An 18245-nucleotide genomic window follows, 5' to 3' on the forward strand; every position below is an offset into this window, starting at 1 on the left:
ATGACAGACCATCCTCCTATCCTGGCTAATAAGAGAGACTGCTGCGTCTTGACCCCAGCTCTAGCCCTGTTTCACTCGTTGCACCTTTTCAGGAAGGTTCACGAAGATAACCAAGGTGTCCTATTCCCTGACGGTCTAGAACAAAGCTTGCTTCTAGCAACTCTCACTAGCCTTCCTGACACAGACCCGGCTCCTGTAATAAATCCGTGCTAACACTGTACCTGAGACACTTTGCAGGTCCTCAGTGTGCTGCTCTCTCCTTGCAACTTGCTCAACCTCAGGTGTGTTTGTGGTCTTTCACTGGAGAGCATGGACACTGTACACCTACAAACACATGCATTGAAAATCCTTGCTTTTCCTCTGGTCTCCAAACATGCTATTTCTCACCCCACCTCCAACTCTTTTTACTCATTACTTGGGAAATCTTCCATTTTTTAAAATGCAAATATAGATAAATGCTATAGTATATACTTCTATCTCCTTCCGTTTCTCTTACAAAACACTATATGCATCTGACTTTTTCCCCTCTTTATATTCTGGAGATATCGGTCAAGGTTCTAGAGAATGTCTTGGGATGCCTGGCTGGGTCAGGCGGTAGAGCATGCAGCTCTTGATCTTGGGGTTGTAAATTTAAGCCCTATGTTGGGCATAGAGCTTACATTAAAAAAAAAAAAAAAAAGATTAAGAGAGACTATCTTTTTTTTTTTTTTTTTAACATGAAATCAGCACATTGGAATGCTTTGTGGAATGAAATAATCCAATTTGTCACTAACAGGTTTTTAAAACCTTTTTATTTTATTTATCATTTTTAAATTTTTTTAGTAACTGGTTTTTGAGCCTCATCTTCCAGACATTTTAAAATATTTTAAAAATTTTATTTAAATTCAATTAACATATAATGTATCATTGGTTTCAGAGGTAGATTCAGTGATTCATTAGTCTTATATAACACTGCTCTTTCCACCCTGTCCTCCTTAATGTCTGTCACCCAGTTACCCCCTCCCCCTACCTCCCTCCCCTCAGTTTGTTTCCTATGGTTAAGAGTCTCTTATGGTTTCAGACATTTATTTTTAACCTCTCTTACTATCTCTGCTCTGCTTATACCAGCCATCACTTCTTTTTTTTTTTTGTCTGCTTATAAATACAGTGGCAAGTTACATTTAATCACTTTGTTCATTTGTTTTTTTTAAATTGTAGTAAAATACACAGAACATAAAAATTTACCATCTTAACCATTTTTTTATTCATGAAAGACAGAGAGAGGCAGAGACATAGGTAGAAGGAGAAGCAGGCTTCCTGTGGGGAGCCCAATGCAGGACTGATCCCAGGATTCCATCCCAGGACCTCAGGATCACCACCTGAGCCAAATGCAGATGCTCAACCCCTGAGCCTCCCAAGTGCCCCCATCTTTTTTTTTTAAGGTTTTATTTATTCGTGAGAGACAGAGAGAGGCAGAGACAGAGGCAGAGGGAGAAACAGGCTCCCTGCAGGGAGCCCAATGTGGGACCCGATTCCAGGACCCCAGGATCACGCCCTGGGCCAAAGGCAGACACTTAACCGCTGAGCCACCCAGGCGCCCCAATGTGCCCCTTTTTAAGGGAACAGTTCAGTAGTGTTAAGTAAGTACATTTACTTTGTTGTATAATCAGTCTCTAAAACTTTTTATTTTACAAAGCTGAAACCCTATGCCCATTACCTTTATTTTTAAACTATCCTATAGTTCACATACAGGAAAATAACCCTTTTTTCTTTTTTTTTTTTTTAATTTTATTTATTTATTTATGATAGAGAGAGAGAGAGAGAGAGAGAGAGAGAGAGGCAGAGACACAGGCAGAGGGAGAAGCAGGCTCCATGCACCGGGAGCCCGACGTGGGATTCGATCCCGGGTCTCCAGAATCGCGCCCTGGGCCAAAGGCAGGCGCCAAACCGCTGCGCCACCCAGGGATCCCCGGAAAATAACCCTTTTTGAGTGTAGTGTTTCATGGGTTTTGACAGACACAATCCTGTAACCACAGCCTTAATCAAGTCGTAGGACAGTTTTGTCACCCTTGAGAATCCCCTCCAGCCCCTTTGTGTTTTCACTCCTCCCTGCTCAGGCAGCCACTGGACCTATTTTCTGTTCCCTTAGTTTTGTCCCTTCTAGAATGTCATATTGGTGGATTCATATGCATATTTTATTGTCATTCTGGGTATTGTGACTGTGCCATTGTTTACTGAGCTCATCCCCCATTGATAGGTTGTTTCCAATCAACCACAGTGATCTAAAGAACAACTGTAGATCTGTCATTTTGGATGTGGGCAACTCTGTTTAAAAATTTTCCACACTTGGGATTGCTAGGTCAAAGGGCAAATGCACTGGTAATTTTGATAGGTTGTCTTCCAAAGGGATTATGACATTTTGGTAAATGTATTATTTTTCTGTTTTCTAGATCTACAGACCTTTCATTCTGAGTTCTTCCAACAGTTTGCCCACTCGATCAGAGTCAGCCCTGCCAGTTACCCTTTTGATGTCAGTGAGCCAAATATTGTCCTCCTCTGTGTCTGGTTTTTTATAAAATTCCTCAGGGCTGGATAGAAATTTACTAAATGTGCTTTAAGTCACAGTTTCTTTTGACTTGATGTTCTCTTGGTCTTATTTGGTGGCATAGTACAAGTCTTCCCTGCCCAGTTCCATTCTCAGAATTTACATTCTCGTAGAAACTGTATTTTGATCAAAAGTTGAGAAGGCATGCCTTTTCCTTACCTTTTCATACCTTTTAAAAAGCAGAACTTGATTTTTTCAAATGAATTTTTCCATCTTACCCCTTCCCAAGCCTCTAAGGCAGTATTTCTCAAACTTGGAGAATACTGCTGGTCTGGGAGCCAGTCTTTGAGAACCACTGCTTCAGGGCCCCTGGGAGTGCTTGAGAACATAAGTGGGAAACAGTTGGTTTAGAGGACGAATACCATCCAGATCTGTTACTAATGATTTTTATAAAGGGCATTCTTACATATACACACACACACACACACACACACACACACACATATAGATAGATACACACATGTATGTACAAAAACAAGTTGATTTTATTTGTTTCTGTGGTTTTTTTCTAGAACCCATCTCAGGAATTAGTACCACAAAGACAACTTGATGCAACCTCTTCAGATTGCCCCCTGTCGATTACTTTATGGGCTGTATCGTGGATTGAAGTCTCCAGCCTCCACTGGAACCCGGATTTGCCCAACAATGGCTCGACCAAGTTCAAGTAGGTCTTTCTCAGCCTGCCACCCCCTTCATCTCCAGTGGAATTTGTAGTACCTGAGAGTTCCTGGACTTTGAGGGGGAATGTCTATAGTGGCGCGAGTGCTAGGCAAGCTTTTGGAGAAAGCTGCCATCTTTCCTCAGGCAAACCCCTTCCAGGACAGGGTCTGGGATTACCTCTGAGTAGTCAAACTGAAGTCCTTTGGATACATTTTATTGCTTCTCCCAGAATATTTGCATTCAAGCTTCTCACCTAGGATTTGTCTTTTAAAGTCCTTGCCTCTCAGCGAGGTTTGTCCTTACAGCATTATATGGAGTTAAATGTTCTGCACAGATGGGATTCTTATCTCTAGCTGGGCTCTTAATCTGTAGTGAATATAGTGCCTAACAGATTTATATAATACAGGATCTTTGGTGGGCCTGTTAAACGTGTGTTAGTATGGTATTGAAAGGCCAAGCTGACCTCTTTTTGTTATTTTTCAACTTCTGGATAACTTCTTTCTAATATTGCAAGTGTGCCCAGACATACCAGCCCCTCCTTCCATTTTGCCCAAGTTCAGGAACAGAAAACAACCAAATCCCTTGGGAATAAGGCAGGCTGCTTGAATCTATGGGGGACCCACAGCTGTGTGCTTGCTTGACTTCTGCCCAGAGTGGGCCATCTGGGTTTGGAACTGCAAAATGTCCTGGGGTATTTTCCCTCAGTCATTGGGAAATGCCTCTTCTTCTTTCTTCTTTCTTCTCCTCCTCCCCCTCCTCCTCCTCCCCTTCCCCCACCTCCTCCTCCTTCTCTAGATTTTACACCATGTTAACATTATTGTATTTGCATCCTGTTTTCCTTTTTTTTTTTTTTTAATTTTTTAATTTATTTATGATAGTCACACAGAGAGAGAGAGAGAGAGAGGCAGAGACATAGGCAGAGGGAGAAGCAGGCTCCATGCACCGGGAGCCCGACGTGGGATTCGATCCCGGGTCTCCAGGATCGCGCCCTGGGCCAAAGGCAGGCGCTAAACCGCTGCGCCACCCAGGGATCCCTGCATCCTGTTTTCCAAGAACCAAATCCAAGCTGACCTTCTTGTTTCTAGAAGTTGCTAAAAGTGGGACCTTAATAGAATCACCTTAACTAGGATCTATTCATCAGGATGATGTTTCAGGTTTTTGTTTTGTTTTTTGTTTTTTGTTTTTTTTTTAAAGATGTTTAGAGCTAAGGGAAAGCATTATGAGTGAACTTTGAAGTCCTTGAGAACATTTGTAGGGTTTGAACCCTGAAGTCATACAAAGAGTCCCTAGTAACGTACTCTTTTTTCTATTAAGCATCTTGTTTTTTTCAGGAGATTAGACCAAACTGCAAACTCTAATCCACCCAGACTGGGTTTCTTTTTTTGAATTCTTCCTGGTTGGACAGCTTTAGTGAGCCTCATTTGTCATACTGGTCTATCTCCGAAGGGAATGTGAGCGTGGGCTAAGCTTCGGCATGGTCGGCAAATGGTTGGGCTAGTTATATCATAAGGGAACAGTGTACCAGCACCATCTTAAATCCTTTGGGACTTAAACTTCCTAACGTGATCCCAGAGAGCGCCTGGGAGGGGCACCTGGGTGGCTCAGTCAGTAAAATGTCTGCCTTTGGCTCAGGTCATGATCTCAGAGTCCTGGGATTGATCGAGTCCTGAGTCAGGCTCCCTGCTCAGTGGGGAGCCTGCTTCTCCCTCTCCTTCTGCCCCTCCCCCTGCTTGTGTGCTCTTTCTGTCAAATAAATAAAATCTTAAAAAAAAAAAAAAAAAAAAGAATGCAGTTGGAGAGGGAGTTGGATCCTCTGCTTCTTTGTTTCTGAGAGTCTACTTTTACTCCCTGTGCCTTCTTACCAATAGCCAGAGAGGAAGGGAAGGGAAGAAGGGATGGGGATCTTTATTGAGGTTCTCAGTCCTGGGCCAGTCATGAAGGTGACTCTGGGCTTACCAGGCTGAGGTCTTATAAGGAAGGTGGCAATATATGAGAGACCAACAATCTGTCTTACCAGCTTGGGGTACAAAATAGAGTCATGTTCCTTTTCATATCTCAGTTCATTGTCTCTCCACCTCCATCCCCCTATCTCTCCTTTTCTCCATCTCGGCTATCCCCAGTTCCATCTCTCAGGGGATGCTCCTTCATTCCAGGGTCTCCATTGCCTCCAGTGGGGGAGACCAGAAAACCTGCTGCACCAAAGACTCACCTGCACTTTTGCCAAAATTTGCAGTGCATTAGCATAGGTTAGCCACTCTGGGGAGATGTCTGTGTTGGTGGTGGTGGGGGTGGTGGTCACAGGCAGTGCTGGTCTGGCATTTTCCCATCCATTAGCTTTTAAAAATCTTTCTAACAGCCTGCTTGTGGGAAGGCAGTACTGTGTATATCAGACAGCCAGAGAGCAGAGGGCAAGTCCTTTCCATCAGAGCTCACAGGTGGATGGATGGGAGACAGCCGAGATTCAAAGCCAGAGTCATGGGCCCTGCTTCTTTCTTTAAGATGCTATATGCTCGCACATTAGGCCACATGAATGGTGTCTTCATGGTACAGGAGTGATTTTTTTTTTTTTAATTTTTAAAATTTAATTTAATTTATTTTTAAAAGATTTTATTTATACATTTGATAGAGAGCATAAGCAGGGGAGCAACAGGAAGCGGCAGAGGGAGAAGCAGGCTCCCCAGTGAGCAGGGAGCCCAATGTGGGGCTTTATCCCATGACCCTGGGATCATGACCTGAGCCAAAGGCAGATGCTTAACTGACTGAGCCACCCAGGTGGCCCTGATTTTTTTAAAGATGTATTTGCTTATTTTAGAGAGAGAGACAATCTCAAGCAGACTCCATGCCCAGCGTGGACCCTGATACGGGGCTCAATTTCTCGACCCTGAGATAGCAACTTGAGTGGAAATCGAGAGTCAGATGCTCAACTGCCTGAACCATGCAGGTGCCCCTGTATAGGACTGATTTTTATTTGAGTATCCGAAAGTATGATTTCACACGAGGTCAAGTCCAAATAGGAACAATCAATACAGGATATAAATGTCCACATGGTACACTGGATTTATAAAGATTTTGTTCTTTCTTCAGATATGGCTGATTTTCGGAAGCTTTTTGCAAAAGCGAAGCACATAGTCATCATTTCAGGGGCTGGCGTTAGTGCTGAGAGCGGAGTCCCAACTTTCAGAGGAGCTGGGGGCTACTGGAGAAAATGGCAAGCTCAGGTGAGGGGCGTTTCCAGAATTCCAAGGGTTTCCTCTGAATGAAACCGTGGCAGAGTTTGACTCAAAGCCTGATGCCTAACCCAGGGGGCAAAGTTCCAAAATTAACTGTGATTCTTGTCTTGCTTATTGTGGCATCGAAACATAGTGTGTGTGATGAAGGATTAAGGTCTCAGACATAAGCAAAATAGCCGCTTTCCTTGCTTTCTAGATCTGTATAGATTGTATTTATTCCCATAACAATTTATTTTTTTAATTTTTTTAAAGGTTTTATTCATGAGAGAGAGAGAGAGGCAGAGGCACAGGCAGAGGGAGGAGCAGCCTCCCTGGGGGTAGCCCGATGTGGGACTTGATCCCAGGACCCTGGGATCACGCCCTGAGCTGAAGGCAGATGCTCAACCACTGAGCCATCCAGGCATCCCATATTCTTATAACAATTTGGATTTCTTCTGGTAATTAGAGTCAGAGAAATCTTGGTTAGCATAGTTCATCACTCTTCTACAGATTTTGAAATTAAATACTACACATTTTTTTTAAATATTTTATTTATTATTTATTTATTTAAGTCACAGACAGAGAGAGAGAGAGGTAGAGACACAGGCAGAGAGAGAAGCAGGCTCCATGCACCAGGAGCCCGACGTGGGATTCGATCCCGGGTCTCCAGGATCGCGCCCTGGGCCAAAGGCAGGCGCTAAACCGCTGCGCCACCCAGGGATCCCATACGGTTTCACTCCTATGCGGATATAAGAAATAGGGATAGGGACTATAAGGAAAGGGGAAAAACTGAGTGGGGAAAAATTAGAGAGGAAGAAAACCATGAGAAACTCCTAACTCTGAAAAATAAAAAGTTGCAGAAGAAGAGTTGGGGTGGGGGGAGAGGATAACTGGGTGGTGGGCATTCAGGAAGGAATGTGGTGTGATGAGCACTGGGTGTTATACTATATGTTGGCCAATTGAATTTAAATAGGAAAAATTTTAAAAAGAGTGATCTCTTGGGGTTCCCGTATATTTTTCATCATGCTTAGTGCAATATGATCAACCCTGAATCCTACCATGGGACCCATGCAAAGTGCCACTAGTGATGTAGAAAATGCTCCCAAAAAGCTGAGGAAAGTCATGACATGACATTTTTTAAAAAAGTTGAATTGCTTGATATGACCTATAGATTGAGGTCTGCCACTGTGGTTGCCCACCAATTATTTCAGGAAGATCCATTGGAAAAAAAAAAAAAAAAAAAAAGGAAATTCATGAGGCCATTGCCATAGCTACACCAGCAGGTGCAAAAATCTTGCACTTTTTTGTGAAATACATATATATATTTTTTATTTGTAAATGTTTTATTTGTTTATTCATGAGAGACAGAGAGAGACACAGGCAGAGGGAGAAGCAGGCTCCCTACAAGGGGCCTCATGTGAGACTCGATCCTGGATCCCAGGATCACACCCTGAGCCGAAGGCAGATGCTCCACTGCTGAGCCACTCAGGCGTCCTGTGAAATATATTTTTATCTCATATTGAAAATGCGGCTTCTATGCGGTTCAGGATTGGCTTTAAGAGAGGTATACCTTTAGACTCCATGGTGATTTGAGAAAAAGCAAAGTCATTATATGATAACTTAAAGCAAAAAAAAGGTAAAGGATCTAAAGCTGGAAAATTTAGAGCCAGCAGAATTTGGTTTGATAATCTTAAAAAGAGGTTTGGCTTAAAAAAAAAAAAAAAAAAAAAAAAGCCAAGCTAACAGGAGAAGTAGCTTCTGCCAGCCAAGAGGCAGCAGACAAGTTCCCAGACCCCATTAAGAAGATCTTTGAGGAGAGAATATGTCTGCCTACACAGGTTTTTAATATAGACAGAGTGGCCTGTTCTGGGGGAAAAATATGCTACGAAGGATGTTTATTAGTAAGAAAGAGAAGTGATGCCAAGATTTAAGACAGGAAGGGATAGGCTAATTCTACAGTTTCATACAAATGCAGTCAGGTTTCTTTCTTTTTTATTTTTATTTTTGAAAGATTTTATTTATTTATTCATGAGAGACAGAGAGAGGCAGAGACACAGGCAGAGGGAGAAGCAGGTTCTATGTAGGGAGCCCGAGGTGGGACTCATCCCAGGTCTTCAGGATAATGCCTTGAGCTGAAGGCAGCGCTAAACCACTGAGCCACCCAGGCTGCCCTGCAGTCAGGTTTCTGATCAGGACAGCCCTTATCTATAAAGCTGATAACTCCCCAAGTTTTCAAGGGAAAAGATAAAAAGCAGGTGCCAGTCTTGGTTGTAGAAGAAGGAGGCCTGGACAACAAGAATCCTGTTTCTGGATGGGCCCCATTAATGAAGTACCTTGCTAATAAGAGACTGCCTTTTAATGTTCCTTTGATATTGGACAATGCCCCTGGCCACCCAGAAGCCCATGAGTTCAACACTGAAGGCGTCAGACTGGTCTACTTGTTCCCAAACACAATATCTCTAATTCAGCCTGTAGGTCAAGGGGTTATAAGGACCTTTAAGGCTCATGAAACACAGTGCTCTATGGAAAGGATTGTCAACACTGTGGAAGGGTACCCTGATACAACATCATGAAAGTCTGGAAGGATTATGCTAGTAGAGATGGCATCATTAGAGAAGAAGCTGTGAAAGCCGTCAAGCCCAAAACAATAAATTCTTTTTTTTTTTTAAGATTTTATTTATTTATTCATTCATGAGAGACGCGCGCGCGCACACACACACACACACACACACACACAGAGAGAGAGAGAGAGAGAGGCAGAGACACAGGCAGAGGGAGAAGTAGGCTCCATGCAGGGAGTCTGATGCAGGACTCTATCCCGGGACCCTGGGATCACGACCTGAGCCAAAGACGGACACTCAACCACTGAGCCACCCTAGTGCCCCTATCTTTTATTTTTTGATGTCTACTGTTAGTCATATGTATAACATCTATAGTCTTTTGTATCGTATATAAGAATATTGATGTAGGCCCTGACAGATGATTTCTGGTGTAAACAGACAACATATTTTCGGTATTGATCCGTACAGGACAGCACTGTAAATGTATTTTCTCTTCCTTACAATTTTCTTAACATTTTCTTTTTTTCTAGTGTACTTTATTGTAAGAATACATTATATAATACATATAACATACAAAATATGTGTTACTTAACTGTTGATGTTATCGGTAAGGCTTCCAGTCGACAGTAGAAGCTATTAATATAGTTAAGTTTTGGGGAAGTTAGAAGTTATGCAAGATTTTTGACTGCACAGAGGTTGGTGCTCTTAACCCCCACGTTGTTCAAGGGTTAACTGTACATGTAATAAAACTCACCGATTTGAAGTGTATATTCAATCAATGAGTTTTAACAAGTGAGCCAACACCCACCATCCTGGTTACAGTGTACCATTAGACCCTTAGGCACCGAGCCTCCTCCCCTCCCCTGGCCTAGGAAATCCCTAGTTTGGAAATGTAGATTTTGTCAGTTCATTGCTCTGTGCCCAGCTCCAGAACTCTGGCACATGTAAGTGCTTAGTAGACCTTTGTTGGTTGAATGAAGGTCATCATAAATAGTTACTTCAGTCATGAATTCCAGATTTAGTAGGTAGGTTCTTGTTAAGTGAAGTGTTGATGAACCTACCTTTCCTTCCCTACTAAATGCCTCGGGCTGGCAAATGTTTGGGATTTGTCACCTTTCTGCTGTCCTTAGATGAGCCTACGGATGTAGATGTGAGGATTGTTGCCTTAAAGGTGAAGGAGGGGAGGAAGAAGAGCAGAGGGTTTTTTTTTTTTTTTAAGATTTTATTTATTTATTCATGAGAGACACAGAGATAGAGAGGCAGAGACACAGGCAGTGGGAGAAACAGGCTCCATGCAGGGAGCCCGATGCGGGATTCGATCCTGGGTCTCCAGGATCAGGCCCTGGGCTGAAGGCAGCGCTAAACCACTGAGCCACCAGGGCTGACCGAGCATAGGGTTCTTAGGGTCCCACAAGACAGAGGAGCCACACAGAGCAGTTCCTGAATTAGAGAAGCAGTGGGTGTGGGCCTAGAGGGCCTCAGGGTCTCTCCTAGAGGAGAGAAGTGGTGAGTAGTGTCAAAGCAGCTCAGATTTTGTGGGGAAGCAAAGAAGTCAACAGAATGTGTTTGACTCCAGCTGTGTTCCAAGGACACACGTACACTAGTTCATGTGCCACCCGTAAACCGTGTCAGGTCACTTGTGTTCTGAGTGGAGGGCAGGAAGCCAGTCCAGGGTGGATGTGGATAATCTGCAGCATAGACGTTTGCTCCCCCTTCATTCCCCAGATGAAGGCTGACACTACTGCTAGGTAGAAGGGTGACCTTTATAGTCAAAGAAAACGTATAATACCAGCACCGCCACAGTCCAGATAGGGAATGCTTCAGTTCTTGCCAGAGCTTCCCTGTGGCCCTCTCCCCATCGGCTTGCAGTTCCAGATGACAGCTACTCTCCTACCTTTCACTACAATGGAGGATTTTCTCTCTCAGAAGAGGAATCATCCTTTAAAAATATATTTTTAAATATTCTGTTAACACGTATGCTCTTTTATATGTGTAGTTGTGTGTATCTGTGTAGCTATAATCATAAAAAACTCAACTGTGACCGTTACACCTCAGGTGGGCATTTTGCATCATACTTTTTTCCCCTAGATAAATGAAATTGACTTTCAGTATTTTAGGGCTCCATGAAAAAACAGATTCAACCTAAATCCCTCTCTGGCATTACTTTGCTTCGTGTCCATAAGGTTCTTGACTGGTAAATGGGACAGTTTGCGATATCCCTGCCTATTAAGTGGAGAAATTAAAACCGATTTCTCCAGGGTCCCCTGTTAGTCCAAGATTGGGGCTCAGCCTGGTGCCCGGAGCCCTGTCCCGAGTGGGGACGTCCGTGGGCCTGTGGTAGGTGTGCTGCAGCCTGCCCCCTCCCAGCGCTGCCCGCTGCCATGGTTCGGAGCACCTGTGTGTCCCGCCCTCTCTGACTCCTGCCTCTTTTCTCACCCCCAGGACCTGGCCACCCCTCAGGCTTTTGCACGAAACCCTTCCCTGGTGTGGGAGTTCTACCATTATCGGCGGGAGGTCATGCTCAGCAAGGAGCCAAACCCCGGGCACCTTGCCATTGCTGAATGTGAGGCCCGGCTGCGCGAGCAGGGCCGACGGGTCATGGTCATCACTCAAAACATCGATGAGCTGCATCGCAGGGCTGGCACCAAGAACCTTCTGGAAATCCATGGTGAGGGGCCCTCATGTGGGGGGCAGGACCAGACAACAAAACACACGTCCTGCTGTTTCCCACCTGGACCCACTGTATCAGAATCTGCATTGTTGAGATTTTATTTATTTATTTGACTGAGAGCACAAGCAGGGGGAGCAACAGGCAAAGGGAGAGGGAGAATCAGACTCCCCACTGAGCAGGGAGCCCGATGGGGGACTTGATCCTAGGACCCTGGGCTCATGACCGGAACTGAAGGCAGACATTTTTTTTTTTTTAAGATTTTATTTATTTATTCATGAGAGACACAGAGAGAGAGAGAGAGAGAGAGAGAGGCAGAGACACAGGCAGAGGGAGAAGCAGGCTCCATGCAGGGAGCCCGACGTGGGACTCAATCCTGGGGCTCCAGGATCAGGCCCTGGGCTGAAGGCGGCGCTAAGCCGCTGAGCCATCTGGGCTGCCCTGAAGGCAGACGCTTAACTGACTGAGCCCCCCAGGTGCCCCCAGAATCGGCATTTGACGAGACGGCGACATGAGGTGTCTGATGTGCACATTACAGGGCAGAGGTGCAAGTGCCCAGCTGAGCTGAGGGGAGAGAAGAGGCTCAGGCTATCGAACAGCTATGGCTTGAACATGAACCACCCGGGAAGAGCCTGGCATTCCTGGGGGTGGCCGTTTACTTTCCGCAGCTTGGGGGCTGCGCAGCCGCTCCACCCGCAAGCCTGGAGGAAGCTGCCAGATCTGGGACCTGCCCTGCAGCAAGCCCACTGAGTCTGTGATGCCTGTGTAGTTTGTCTTACATCCCGCTGGCTTCCCTTCTCTGCATTGGTGACACCCTGCTTCTCCCTCATGTCCTCTTTAACCCTCCCTTTGGGTCTTACCAAAAGTTTAATCAGTCCATTCTCACAAGAGCATGAGCATAAATAGGCATGCGAGATTTCTTCCCCAGGGTGTTTGTATTTAAGGGTCTACAAAACTTGCATCCCAAGGAATGCATTTCTTAACTGTGGAATTTCCAGAAGCAGTGACCCAGTGGGGAATGTTGCTAGTCTCTAGGTATGCAGTGAAGTTGCACATTTTGGCCTGAGATAATGGCAGTTGAGCAGGGTTCACTTGGGGCCGGTCTCACTTTCGTGTCCCAGCAGTAGTCGGCCACCTGCTGACTGAGTGCCTTATTGGCACCTTCTTCGACTGGGTCTGTCCATGTGGTTCTTCTCATTTCTTTGCAGTGTCAGAATGTAAGTGGTGTCACTTGCCATGTATAAATGCATAAAATGCAGATGTTAACACCTATCTTACAGTTTTAAGGATTAAATAAGATAGGGATGCCTTGGTGGCTTAATGGTTGAGCATCTGCCTTTGGCTCACGGTGTGATCCCGGATTCCCGCAATCGAGTCCCACAACGGGCTCCTTGCATGAAACCTGCTTCTCCCTCTGCCTCTTTCTCTGTGTCTCTCATGAATAAATAAATATTTTTTAAAAAAGGATTAAGTAAGATAATATGTGCATCTTAGTTGGGACTTGGGGGTTGCAGATAATTAGAACTCTCTTCCAATTTAGGTGAAAACAAAAGAAAACCCTTCCTTTCATCAAGCTAAAGATGCCACCAATTTTAGGGTGCATCATACCCAGCGTGGGGCTTGAACTCACAACCCCGAGATCAAGACCTGAGCTGAGATCAGAGTTGGATGCTTGACTGACTGAGCCACCCAGGCACCTCAAGATCCATCACATTTTTTTTTTTTAAGATTTTATTTATTTATTCATGAGAGATGGAGAGAGGGGCAGAGACATAGGCAGAGGGAGAAGCAGGCTCCCTGCAGGGAGTCTGATGCAGGACTCGATCCCAGGACCCCAGGATCATGACCCAAGCCGAAGGCAAACACTCAATCACTGAGCCACCCAGGTGCCTCGATTCATCACTTTAAAAAAAAAAAAGATTTATTTATTTATTTATTTATTTATTTATTTATTTATTTATTTATTTATGATAGACATAGAGAGAGAGAGAGAGGCAGAGATACAGGAGGAGGGAGAAGCAGGCTCCATGCCGGGAGGCCGACGCGGGACTCGATCCCGGGACTTCAGGATCGCGCCCTGGGCCAAAGGCAGGCGCCAAACCGCTGAGCCACCCAGGGATCCCCCGATTCATCACATTTTTAATGTGAACCTTATGAAGAAAATAGTCTGCCAAAACCATGATATTTTATTATCCTTTAGAATTGTTATTTTGTACTTACAGGAATGGTTTGTTAAAACTTACCTAGACACAGATTTTTAGCACCTATATTGAGCTTTTGCATATAAAACACAAAATGTGAGTGAAATAAAGTGACCCAGCTTGTTTGTATCACTTGCAAATGACTCCGAGGCGTCAGTGACTGTCTTCTGTGCGTGCCATCGAGGGGATTGGTGATGCAGCATTCCGTAAAAGGCTTCATCTCCTTGTCTTTGGGTTCCCTTCCAAGCTGCTGACACACATCCAAAGTCTGATACCGAGCCTTTCTAGATCTTACCCAGAGGCGTCAGTGGAAGAGTTACAGACAATAACTAGGACTCATTTTCCTCCTCAAATGGTCCTTCAATGGTTCGTTGGCGTAAATGGCCAGGGCTCGCCTTCGTTCCATCAGGCCACCAAGAGTAACACCCAAACCGCTGCACATCTCACCCGTCATCGTTACCCTTCAGCAGGTGTGTGATCGCAGGCTACGACAGCCCCCTCATGTCCTGCATCTGGCCTGGTGACAGTCGTAGGACACATGGAATTTCAGAGATGCTTACGTGGGGGAAATGGCTGTAGTAAAACTGACAAAATAAGTATATTGTCTCATAAAACTGAGAAGTCCTGACGTGGAGATGATATCCTTAGCAGACTGTCCTTTCTGTCCTTGAGTCCCACTCATTCCCCAGGCTTTGTTCACTCTGAGTAAAACCTCACTTCTCCTCCTGCCCTTTGAGTCCAGGAGGCAGATGCTCTTAGCTTCTTCAGGACTGCTATATGCCTTTGTATTTCCCTTCATACCCAGAGCAAGCCCATTTGTTAAAATGAACATATAAAAACTAGATTATTTTGTACCCATTTAGACATGGAGACAATTGCTCTTGATTATACTCAGTTCTGGTCTTGTTTAATTTGTGTTTTTCAGGGAGCTTATTTAAAACGCGATGTACCTCTTGTGGAATTGTGGCTGAGAATTACAAGAGTCCAATTTGTCCAGCTTTATCAGGAAAAGGGTAATTATACTGCCCTACAGAATGAGTGTGTATTATTTCCTCTTTTAAGTTGAGCATGAATGTAAGGAAATTAAACATTAGCCTAGGAGTCCCATGGATATTTGTGAGAAATAAGACTAGATACAGTGCAGCCATGTGATGAAAGAAATGTCTTGCTCAAAATTTACAGTGCTAAGTGAAAACCACAGGATCTAATTCTTATCTAATACTATAATATGATTCCAATACACACACACACACACACACACACACACCCTTCATGTTGGCATGTCTATATATAGGTAAAAGACCAGAGGAAAATACAACCAAATATTATTAGCAGTGATTATTAAGAGTGGTGGGATTATGGGAAATTTTGATTTCTTCTTTTTTTTTTTTTTTTTTTTTGATTTCTTCTTTACATCTTTCTAGAACTTCCTAACAATTCTATGATGAACAAGTACTATTATTATAATTAGGGAAGAAAATAAGAGTAGACTTGGAATATTGAGAAAGTTTTTACTTGGCCATTTTATTTTTTTAAAAAGATTTATTTATTTATTTATTTATTTATTTATTTATTTATTTATTTATTTATTTATTTATTTGACAGCACAAGCAGAGGGGAATAGCAGAGGGAGGGGCAGAGGGAGAGGGAGAAGCAGACTCCCCACTGAGCAGGGAGCCTGACACGGGGCTTGATCCCAGGACCCTGAGATATGACCTGAGCTGAAGGCAGATGCTCAACCGACTGAGCCACCCAGGCGCTCCTTACTTGGCCATTTTAAATCAGTATAAATTACACAAGTAATATATCAGTACAGTATTGTAGCAGAAGATTCAAGTTATGATGACGTATACAGTGCATATCATGAAACTCCCCTTTAACATACCGGCTGCTCCATCCCCTCTCCACATACAAGTTCCCTCTCTTGAGATATAATCACCAGTAGTTAATTGTTTGGCGTCTGTCCTTCTAGTCCCTTGTAAGTCAGCATGCATTAATTATGGGTTTTGTACTATATGCTGCCAGGCAAATATGCAGACTTCTTGGGTTGTGTTATCTCTTTGTTCTTTGATTATACCAAAGACATTGTTTCTTGTTCTCCTGTTACTTACTTCAGTGCTCCAGACCCTGAAGCTCAAGATGCCAGAATCCCAGTGGAAAAACTTCCCCGGTGGGTACAAAAGCTTTGATCAGTGTTTGGTTTTCCAGATTTCCAGAGATTCCTCTCCTCTCCCTCTCCTCTCCCTCTCCTCTGCCTCTCCTCTCCCTCTCCTCTCCCTCTCCTCTGCCTCTCCTCTCCCTCTCCTCTGCCTCTCCTCTGCCTCTCCTCAGGCAGAGACACAGGCAGAGGGAGAAGCAGGCTCCCCGCAAGGAGCCCAATGTGGGACTCTGTCCCTGACCCAGGATCACGCCCTGAGCCGAAGGCAGACACCCAACCGCTGAGCCACCCAGGTGTCCCAGAAAGATTATTTTTATGTCAGTTTTTCAAAACCATATGTTACCACAGTGTTTCCTAAAATATTTCATAGAGCACTAGATCCATGCGATATTGATGGGCATTACATGAAAAAAACACATGTTATGTGCTAAAGTAAATATAGAAATCACATATTAAACAAAGTCAAAGTATGTTTGCTTTACTGCAGGACTTCTCAGAGCATTTAATATGCTGAAATACACTGTTTCTTTTATTTTTTTTTAAAGATTATATTTATTTGTGAGAAGTGGGGGTAAGACAGAGACAAAGGGAGAAGCAGGCTCCTTATGGAGCAGGGAACCCAATGTGGGACTCCATCCGAGGACCCTGGGATCATGACTGGAGCCAAAGGCAGACATTTAACCGACTGAGCCATCCAGGTGCCCCACAGTTCCTCTTTAAAAAGTGGTTATAATATGTTAATATTTCACCAGTTTATTTAATCACAGAACCCTTTTTATGATTCTTAGTAAGGATTTTCAGTAACAAATTCTAAAGTTTGATCTAAAACAGTAAGGAATCCTGGTCAGTTCTTTAGTAGGAGGTTGTTGTGATGAAAATGATGTTTGGAGGATTATTTTAGAAGCAGTATGTAAGAGGACCTAGAGGTAGTAGGGAGTGAAAGATGAGAGGTTTTTAGTAATTGACACTGAAGAATGTGGCTGTGGTCAGGGCAAGAAAAAGGTGCCTCTGAGGAAACAGGAAAGGAGGCCATTGATGAGACTAGCATGTGGTTGGGGTGTTAGAGGCAGGTCTGAGCCTGGTTCCTCCCAGGCAGCCACACAATGTGTGCTGTAAAGTAGCTGGGAAAGAGGAGCCTCTGTTAAAACTCAAAATCCAACTGAGTCAATGTTGGAGATCCCTTTGGCTTTATCTGAGATTCATGCGTCAGGCAGCTGACAGAAAACAGACAGAAAGGAGCCCCAAGGAGCCACACAATGGAAGACTTATAGGCTGGAGGAGGCAGGGAAAGGAGGTTTTTTAAGCAAAGAGGGAATTGTTTCAGGCAAAGTCACCTTCCTTTAAGGCGCCCAAGGGGGTGTTTCAGGCAAATTACCCCAGTAGTGCTGACCAGGTCATTCCACATTGACTGGTTAAAGGTCATATTCCCCAGAGAGCCTGAAGTTGCAGCCAGGTTAGGTATGAAGTCTTGGTTTGCTGGCGTGGGGCTTAGCACAAGTGACTCCAATTTGGATCTGTTGTCTGTCCTTTTTCTTTTTCTTTTCTTTTCTTTTCTTTTCTTTTTTCTTTTCTTTTCTTTTCTTTTCTTTTCTTTTCTTTTCTTTTCTTCTTTCTTTTCTTTTTTTTTTTTTTGAGATTTCATTTATTTATTCATGAGAGATACAGAGAAAAAGGCAGAGACATAGGCAGAGGGAGAAGCAGGCTCCTCGTGGGGAACCCAGGACCCTGGGATCATGACCTGAGCCAAAGGCAGATGCTTAACTAACCACCCAGGCACCCCTAAAATGAGTACTTTATATTCAGGATAAGCTCACATGGTCTGAAAGGGGAGGAATACAGGATAAGAAGGTTCAGAGCCACCTATCTGGACAGACTGGATTTGGGGTAGCCCCTAGCCTTCCCGTGACCCACCTGGGCAGACCTGGCAGGGCAGGTGTCAGGGTTGGGTGAAGAATACTGTTCTTACAGGTGTGAAGAGGCAGGGTGTGGGGGCCTGCTGAGACCTCACGTCGTGTGGTTTGGAGAAAACCTGGATCCTGCCATTCTGGAGGAGGTTGACAAAGAGCTGACCCTCTGTGACTTATGTCTAGTGGTAGGTCTCTCCTTTCCCCGATCCTTGAGATTTTCTGGAACACTGGAACTGGGATGGAGTTTGTTGTATTTTCCCTCCCTCTTTCCCTCCCTCCCTCTCCTGCCCTGTCCAC

At 44.2% G+C, this 18245-nt stretch overlaps 1 protein-coding gene across 4 annotated transcripts in view; it reads left to right on the forward strand.

Moving 5' to 3' along the window:
• Positions 1-18245, forward strand: part of SIRT5 (sirtuin 5) — a 36516-nt gene that overhangs the window by 5241 nt on the left and 13030 nt on the right. Inside the window, exons 2-8 of one of the 4 annotated variants that reach the window (XM_049105979.1) lie at positions 2430-2509; positions 3097-3248; positions 6329-6462; positions 11457-11682; positions 14809-14896; positions 16000-16053; positions 18010-18133. In XM_049105979.1, the coding sequence (XP_048961936.1) occupies positions 3134-3248; positions 6329-6462; positions 11457-11682; positions 14809-14896; positions 16000-16053; positions 18010-18133 (741 nt within the window). In that variant the 5' untranslated portion in view covers positions 2430-2509; positions 3097-3133. The remainder of the gene's footprint in view (positions 1-2429; positions 2510-3096; positions 3249-6328; positions 6463-11456; positions 11683-14808; positions 14897-15999; positions 16054-18009; positions 18134-18245) is intronic. The other 3 variants (XM_025444257.3, XM_025444266.3, XM_025444246.3) reach the window with 3 other exon arrangements.

This window comes from Canis lupus, chromosome 35 (assembly GCF_003254725.2).
Source record: "Canis lupus dingo isolate Sandy chromosome 35, ASM325472v2, whole genome shotgun sequence".
Lineage (NCBI taxonomy): Eukaryota > Metazoa > Chordata > Mammalia > Carnivora > Canidae > Canis > Canis lupus.